At 42.0% G+C, this 9,011-nt stretch overlaps 1 protein-coding gene across 1 annotated transcript in view; it reads right to left on the bottom strand.

Moving 5' to 3' along the window:
• Positions 1-1,936: 1,936 nt before the first annotated feature.
• LOC311134734 (disks large homolog 5-like) overlaps positions 1,937-9,011 on the bottom strand; it is a 76,257-nt gene continuing 69,182 nt past the window's right edge. Inside the window, exons 28-34 of the mRNA XM_084168507.1 lie at positions 8,427-8,597; positions 7,924-8,117; positions 7,633-7,776; positions 6,366-6,493; positions 5,850-5,959; positions 4,641-4,750; positions 1,937-4,406 (exon numbers count right to left, since the gene is read on the bottom strand). Of these exons, the coding sequence (XP_084024633.1) occupies positions 4,303-4,406; positions 4,641-4,750; positions 5,850-5,959; positions 6,366-6,493; positions 7,633-7,776; positions 7,924-8,117; positions 8,427-8,597 (961 nt within the window). The 3' untranslated portion in view covers positions 1,937-4,302. The remainder of the gene's footprint in view (positions 4,407-4,640; positions 4,751-5,849; positions 5,960-6,365; positions 6,494-7,632; positions 7,777-7,923; positions 8,118-8,426; positions 8,598-9,011) is intronic.

Raw genomic sequence — 9,011 nt, 5'->3', positions numbered from 1 at the left:
GGCTGCAGCTTGGGCCAGGGCTGACTACTACAAAGATCACTGGCCGTAAGACTGGAGTCTTCTCAAGTTAAGATGAGCTGTCAGCAGCTGTCTTGAAACAGACACCACAGAAGGCAGGCATAAGCAGGAGCCCCTACCACTTTCTAAAACAGGCAAGACAGGAGGGGACTTGGAGGACAAGGTGGTACAGAATACATATTAGGAACTTAGTCATTCTTCCTCAGACCTCACAGTCATGTCTCAACCCTGTAGTAGTAAAACGTCACCCTACCTCCTTTACCTCACCCATACATTTTTATGATATGTTACATCCCAGTTTGTGAGCATTTCTCATTGCCATGATAATCCATCCACCTGACAAGTGTGGCATATCAAGAAGCTGATTAAACAGAATGGTCATTAATTACACAGTGCACTTTGTTCTGGGAACAATAAAAGGCCACTCTAAAATGTGCAGTTTTGTCACACAAGACAATTCCAGATGTCTCAAGTTTTGAGGGAGCGTGCAATTGGCATGCTTACTGCAGGAATGTCCACCAGAGCTGTTGCCATATAATTGAATGTTCATTTCTCCACTATAAGCCGCCTCCGTCGTTTTAGAGAATTTGGCAGTACGTCCAACCTGCCTCACATCCGCAAACCACGTGTAACCACCCCAGTCCAGGACCTCCACATCCGGCTTCTTTGTTAGGAAAAACAAATTCTGATTGGCTGGGCCTGGCTCCCCAGTGCGCCCCTGCCCAGTCATGTGAAATCAATAGATCGGGCCTGATGAATTTATTTCAATTGACTGATTTCATTATTTGTACTGTAACTCAGTAAAATCGTTGAAATTGTTGCATGTTGCGTTTATATTTTTGTTTGGTATATTTTCTGGGGATGTGTCCTCTCTGAATCCACTGTGCGTTCTCATCCAGCTGCCAGGACTTCCAGGTGCCGAAGCTGTCCTTTTGGTAACTGTGCGTGGTATCTGGTTTCAATGCAAATTGGACAATAAATATCTTCTCTATTCTATTTCCAGACAAAGGGGAGGGTTGAAAAGTATTAAAGGCCCAATGCAGTAGAAAACATGATTTTTTCTGTCTTTTACATGTTTCCACACTATTAGGTTGGAATAATACCCTGAAATTGTAAAAATTATAATGCCCTTTTAGTGTAAGACCTGTTTGAAAAGACCGCCTTAAATTTCAGCCTGTTTTGGTAGGATGGAGTTTTGGCCTGCCTGGTGACAACACCAGGCAGTAAATTAGTTAATAGACCAATAAGAAATAGAGTTCCAAACCGCTCTGCCAATAACAGTTAATTTTCAGTTTTCCCCGCCCCACTCAGACCAGTCCCAGACAGTCCTTGCAAAATTCTTGCTTGAGAATTTGCTCTTAGCTAAGAAGCCATTTTTGTTTATTTTTTGATGATTTTAATTGAAAACAATCACAGTAAGGTACTTAACTGTTACCCAGAAATGATATTGAGATAAAGGTCCAATGCAGCTGTTTTTAAGTGGTCTAAATTCTAATATTTCCTAGCACTGAATGAAACAAAGTTGCTAACTGTAGCTCATTCAAGGACAAGGAGAGAGAGAGAGACTAATAACTGGGGACTCACACTTGGCGAGATAATCAGCGATCAAGTCAGCGAGATCTCCCCTGGTGGGTGTATCCTTCAAACAATATGCATGATGGCAGTTTGGTTGTTAGCCAATGTCAAAGCTTGCTTGCAAGAGCTGCGGTCTCCCAATTGGCTGTTGTGCAGTCACGTTGCTGAAATTTGTATAAACTTGTGAAATGTTGAACACTGGTCGCTAGCTCTCTAGTTGCCAACCGTTAAGTCGCTGTGTGTCTCATGTCTTTTTCTTCCATTGAAAATGACTGCTTGCTGATAGTCTCGCCATTGTCGCCAAGTGTGAGTCCCCACTAAGGAGTCTGACACAGAAGCCATGTCGTTGTGATACAGAAAAAGACTTTTATTCTGATGTTAATGTCTCAACATTTGATACAAATCACATTCTTTTTAATAAAGAAAACCGCAATCAGAACAGTACCTGGCAGCTGGTCATTCCTCCTAGAAATACAACCATGTCACGTGGCATCCCTCTTCCCATTTTAAACCATCTCCATCTACTCAGAAAATGTGTAACATTACACTTTTACTTACTATGCCTAATCATATAGCCCAATAGTCAAACTTGAGGTCCAATTTTCCTTTGAAAATCTGTGCAAGAAGAAATCCCTTTTTCAACGAGAATGCATCTAAGGAGGAGCAATCAGTCAGCTGTTTTCTAATCAAGGTTATTAAAGAATAAAAAGGCCATCAATGAAATGTAAGGAACTGACGTGATACATTTAAAATGTGAATTAGTTACAATAGAAATTATAATATAGTACCTATTTATTTATAAAGTCTACTGGGAAACAGGTATTTGTTTTAAGGTCCACAGAATAACAAGTGCAAAACAGAAACAAAAACATAAAACTGACGTACTGGATTTTGGCACCACTTTAGGATACAGGAGAATGGGGTTCAAGGAGAACAGAAGAACGAGTGACAATAGCAATATTTTTGTGCCTCTTGGATAAAAAAATTAAGAAATTAAATAACAACTGGGGAAAAAATAACATTTAAAACGGATTTAAGGAAGAAAAAAACGTTTTTTTCTTTAAGAAAGATTTTCCCCTGCACATTTGCTCCATGGTGTCTTTCTGGTTTGTGAGTACATTTAAAAAGTGACTGACAACAAACCACAAAACAAGACGAAAATAAAAGCGTTAAAACATGCTAATACCTGCTAAGACATGACTTAACTGTTGAACTTCCCTAGGCCTGAGACCTAGACAAAATACATCTAATATACGATTTCAGATGCATCTGCATACTGTACATACAGGTACTCAAGTGCCTGTGAGTTTGTATGTACACTCCTACACACATATATTTGTTATATTCTATAGTGTCTTTAAATATGTGACCAAGAGATAGCATGTGATAGAGACAGTGGTCTGTCTAGCCCTGGAGTGCATTCTGAGGTGGTTGCCCTCACAACCTTGCCATTGTCATATGCTCTGTACTGCCCCGTCCCAAAACAAGCCCTAGCCTTGCAGATCTATAGTGTTTATTTGCAGATCTTTAGTGTTAACACTTAACAGTATAAGTGGATATATAGTGTTAACACTATGGTGTTTGCAGATCTAGTGTTAACACTATGGCGTATACAGATCTGAAGGTACCAGATAGGGGTAAACAACATGGTGATGGCTCCACCTAGCCTTCCAATGGGCAGTGGGGAGGTTCTACCTCCATATTGCTTCTACTTATCCTGTTCCATTAGATCTGAATGGGTAAGGGCTGGGGGCCTGTTTTTGGACCAGCCTAAGTCTCCGACAGAAGGCACTTCCGAAAGGCCCGTAAACTGTCCCCTCACGTACAGTGACCATAGAAACGCAACGAGTAGAACAGACACCATTCGCTACTGCCATGTGTGATTTTCATGGCTTTTGCTTTGCTATAGAAACACAATTGAATTGATTGATACACAGTTGCACATGCGATGCACATAGAAGTTTGGTCTGAAGCAAGAATTGATCGAAAGCTGTGAAATATTGATTGATTTGACCGATCCGTCTTTTTGGATTAAAAAAATTACAGATAAGACAAATATCGCTTGGAGAGCTTGATATCTGTTCTACAGGTTTCGTTTCTATGGCGTCAACTTCATATCAACATCAAAATCCATGATTCAATCCAACCAACAAAGTAATTACAGTTTATCAACAATATTACTCTCACTCACACACACACACATATTATTATTCCATATTTTTTAGTTGTCAGTCATTGAACATGGTGTGTAAAACAGGTTGATGTCATTTGGTACACAGGTTTGTTTTAAGGGCTGATTTTGGGTCAGGGTTCTTTACTTCATATGGGGGGGGGGGGGGGTGTAATGCACATTCAAGCAGAACATTTAACACCAATACTCAAGACTCATATTTTAACTGTAAACAGATGCATACAACGCAACATTACAAAAACACCACCATAAAACCCTTAAGGAAGACCGAATGAACTTTATCATCAACTGTCAGCGCTACCAACCTGCTCCAGAATACACAGAATAATAAGAAGATGCTCTGGTTAAGATACGAATCAACATCATAATAAAACTATATAACAAAAATATCACTAGTTTACATGTGTAATAGCTCACTGTAGTGTACCTATTGGTATAATGTGGAAGGTTTTTTAGTGTTTGTGGTGAGTGGAGATGAGAGGCGCAGTAACGCAGGGTGCAGTGGTGGCCTCCACCCTCTAGGAGCAGCCAAGGGGAGTCCACAGGACCTTACTCTGTTCCTGATCAACTATAGTCATGATCTGAGTGCAAATGTAGGGAAGAGTGCCACCCTGGACAATACCTGTAAAGATACAGCAGAGAAAAGGTTAACAAGGTAGGAAGATGCCACACACATTAAAAGAAAAGGAAAAGCAGTCTTCATCAGGGAAGACGCCACACACAGCCACATATGCACACTCATCCACCCACATACTGTATACCACACACACACACACACACACACACACACAGAGATAGGCATAGCCAAAGGCAAACACGCACAGACAGACAATATAGTACAGTGCAATATGCCAACCTGTAAAGAATTTGCTATACTCCTGCTCTATCTTCTGTGCAACCTCAAACTGCTCCTTGGAATGTTTTTGAGAGACCTTGTCCCGCAGATACACTGGATCCTTCTGTTCCCTGAGGAGAGGAAACCAGCGCAGAGTATTAGGACACAGCCTCCCTACGAACACACAGACAAACCTCTACTCTCAGAAGTTGGCAGAGTACAAGAGGAAAGGAAGCCAGTTTAGAGTATTAAAACACAGCCTCTGGGTCTTTCTTAAATTGCGGTGGCATTTGGGTTTGACATTTTGGGTAATTAACCCTTTAAAAATAATTTACTAAAGTGTTATGATTATTCATTTAGCTCACAATGTCATTGCCATTCATTTAGATTGAGTAACACCAATGCCACTTTTTATTTAGACAAATGATCAATGGAATCCTCATATGTATGTGTGATTAGCTAATAATATTATTTAATATAGACCCATCCCCCGATAATAGTTTGCCACCGGAGAGAATGCTCAAGGTCCTTGTATATCTTTGTAATGATAAAAACTTAGGGGCACATACCATACAGTATATGTTTAAAAAATAGCCTTTTTATTTATTGATCTATACAATATATTAAATACTTTTGTATATTTTCTAAATAATAGATAGATATCTCTAAATCCCCAAAGCATGTCACTACAACTCTACTCACTACTGGGACAATCCAAATAGTGCTGAGTGATTAATGGTCCCATTGTACAGAGGAAATCTATCCAACCTTTTCATTACTGAACGGTCAAGAAGGAGAGTAAGTTATCAAAGAACATTGAGATACAGCTAGAGGATTTCTGTGTGTGTGTGTGTGGGGGGGGGGGGGGGGGGGGGGGTGTAGTCAAGAAGAAAAGGAGCCTGGGGATTTCTGACTGTGGCCGATACACTATAGCTTACCATTATAACGCTATTATTATACTGTACTTTTAAATTAGTGATAAATCCCCTTACATCCCATTCATTTCTCCAATGAGCTACTGACCCATGGGACCATCGCACGCAATAAAGCTTTCTGTGAACTCAACCACCAAGTAGAAAACACACTAAAGATAAGTCTCCATGGAATTATTTTATCTCAGACCTTAGTCTAGCTAAGAGACTCCTAAAATGGAACATAACATTTAAAAGATCTAGAATGTTTATAACACTAAAGGTCTTGTGAAGATGATGGGTTTGGCTGGCTACTTACTTGATCTGCTTGGAGTTTTTGTAGCGGATGAAGATGACGATAGGGTAAATGTGAACGCAGTGCAGCCTCTCGATGGCATGGGGCGCGATGTCTAGCAGACAGTGACAGTCCTAGGAGAGGAGGACATCTTAGTTCAGTTCTGTTTTAGGTACAACAACTGGGATCACAAGCAACAACATGATACTACATTCAGAATGGATCAAATGAAAGAGACTTCACTTCCGGTACGACAGAACGTTGTTAATTGTGATAATCCAAAAACCCAAGGAATTATTTTGAGGTGGCATAAAATCTGCTATTAATTGACCACATCTAACTTTAAAACGCTACATTCATAAAATCGACCTACCTTTAACTAATTCTGAAATATCGAAGGGGAACACTTATCTGACAAAAGAGACGAGGATGTAACGATGCAGGAATGTTTATTTAGGATCAGGTGCCCCAGTTCATATAATCTTATTCACTATTATCTTAAAAGATCAAACTGATCCTAGACCAGCCCTGACGCTGTACCTTCTCTGTTATCTCCTTGATGGAGGCCACGGTGGTCACGTCAAAATGGCCGCTCCTGCGTTTGTAGTCGATGAAGAGGCAGTCTTTGACGCCACGCTCTATAGCCTGCTGGGACGCCTTCATCACCTCTGAGGAAACCACAGACAGACGTCAGAATCAGAGAACACCAGTAACACCATGGTCATATTCATTAGGCACCAAACAGGAGAAAACAGACTGAAACAGGGAGGGACTACCTCAACTTGTACAATAAGAAATGCTAATTTCCAATGCAAAATGTCTACACACAATACCCCATGTTTTTAGAAATGTTTGCACATTTATTGAAAATGAAATACAGAGGGCCTCCCGAGTGGCGCAGCGGTCTAAGGCACTGCATCGCACTGCTTGAGGCTTCACTACAGACCCGGATTCGATTCCAAGCTGTGTCACAACCGGCCGTGACAGGGAGTCCCATAGGGCGGCGCACAATTGGCCCAGTCGAAGCTCCCATCCACTACAAGACCATGGTACAATGCCCCTTCCTACCTTCAGGCTATTCTCAAACCCAAGTATGCCGATCTGCCACCTCTGGTCTCTTGGACCTCCCACCCCTACATGATAGCAGCTCCCATTCAGCCCAGTCAAAGCTCTTCTCTGTCCTGGCACTGCAATGGTGGAACCATCTTCCCCCTGAAGCTAGGACAGTAGAGTCCCTGGCCATCTTCCAAAAACATCTGAAACCCTACCTGTCTTAAATAACTCCACAGCAAAAAAATAAAATAAAAAATCATAAACTAACACTCGCACTTCAATTGACTTTGCTGATATTTTGGAAAAATTTACTTATTATGACTAAGATATGTGGTTTTCCCCCCCTAGCTATCTTAAGATTAATACACTAAGTCACTCTGGATAAGAGCATCTGCTAAATGACTAAAATGTCAAATGTTTGTATTGTTTTAGAATTATTTTAAGACAAAGGTGGCTTTTGGAGTACATGCAAAACAATGTCTGTGTCAGAAATGGCAGGGTCCCGGTCAAAAGTAGTGCACTATATAGGGAACCGGTCAAAAGTAGTGCACTATATAGGGAATAGGGTGCCATTTGGGATGCACACAATCTCTGACTTAAAAGTCAGTCCTTGTGAATTGCTCTCAGTATAGTTAGCGTTGGCAGGTTGGGGTAGGCCTATTTTGTAGCTACTTGTGTACGCTGTTGTAATGTACTCAACCAGTTTGGGGTATTATTAGTATCATATTGTGGTACTATGTTGTACTTTACTCACCCAGGACACATCTGCAGAACTTCCCGGGGGACTCTTTGACCAGCATGTCCTTGACGGGGTCTGAGAGAGGGCCGAGGATCAGGACCGGCCTGGGAGACGCACAATCTACCTTCTGGACTCGCTGGTACGCCAGGCTCACACAGTCTTGAGAGGGAGTGAGAGACACATATATATATGGTTACACACACAAATGTCCGATACCAAAATCAATCAGTGGCACCTAGCCTCTAGGTAGAGTTACATACTACAGCCCAATACTCTATCCATGTAAAGGTGTGTGTGTCCCCTCACCCTCTAGGAATGGTATGGAGTCTGTGCTAATGGCGTCATGAGCCACCAGTTCCTTGCTGTCTTTGGAGCCGCTGCGTTTATGTTTGTGTTTCCTCCTGAAGAAGGATCGCCTGGCAGCGGCAGACAGGCTCTTACTGTCCTTGTCGTCTTTCAGCTCCGTCATACTGTGTCTACGGTAGAACTCCTGGTCCATCCTGCACAGACACGGGCACACAGAGACATACAATATAATTACACAAGAGCCATAATATAATAATAATAATAATAATAATAATAATAATAATAATAATAATAAGCCATTTAGCAGACGCTTTTATCCAAAGCGACTTAGTCATGCGTGCATACATTTTTTTTGTGTAACGGTGGTCCCGGGGATCGAACCCACTACTTTGGCGTTACAAGCGCCGTGCTCTACCAGCTGAGCTACAGAGGACCACAGCCATGACTCGTGTGTGTGTGTGTGTGTGTGTTTACGTCTGCATGTCGGAGTGTGTGTGTCTCACATGTATTTGCTGGGTATCTGTCCTCTCTGGATCTGCTGTGCGTTCTCATCCAGCTGCCAGGCCATCCAGGTGCCAAAGCTGCCCTTTGGTAGAGTATCATCCACATACATGATGTCATCCTTCTTAAAACTCAGGTCCAGCTCTGCCTCCACTGTCCGCTCATAAAGTGCTCTGGAGAGATGGAGGGAGAGGGTAAGGAGGGATAATAAGAGGAAGGGAGGGAGGGGGAGGAAGAGGAGGGGAGGAAGGAAGAGAGGGTTAGTATGTGCGCACACGTGTGTTCAGTGTGACAGTTTGTGTGCGCTTGCAGTAAGGTTGGAGCCCCAACTCTAAGTGTATCTGTGGGGCGTATTTACTGCCGATGACATCACGACCCGGCCTGTATGACTAGTGACTGCGGCTGCCATGCAGAGACTCAGGCAGCATCCCAAATGGCACCTTATTACTTATATAGTGCACTACTTTTGACCAGAGCCCAATGGGGCCTGGTTAAAAAAAAAAAGTAGTGCACTATATAGCAAATAGGGTGCCATTTGGGACACAAAAATTCAGCTTTCTACAGACTTCTAACAACAAACAGCTGCA

The sequence above is a fragment of the Coregonus lavaretus genome (genome assembly GCF_964263955.1).
Source record: "Coregonus lavaretus genome assembly, chromosome: 1".
NCBI classification, from domain to species: domain Eukaryota; kingdom Metazoa; phylum Chordata; class Actinopteri; order Salmoniformes; family Salmonidae; genus Coregonus; species Coregonus lavaretus.
This window is presented reverse-complemented; position numbering and strand designations above follow the sequence as displayed.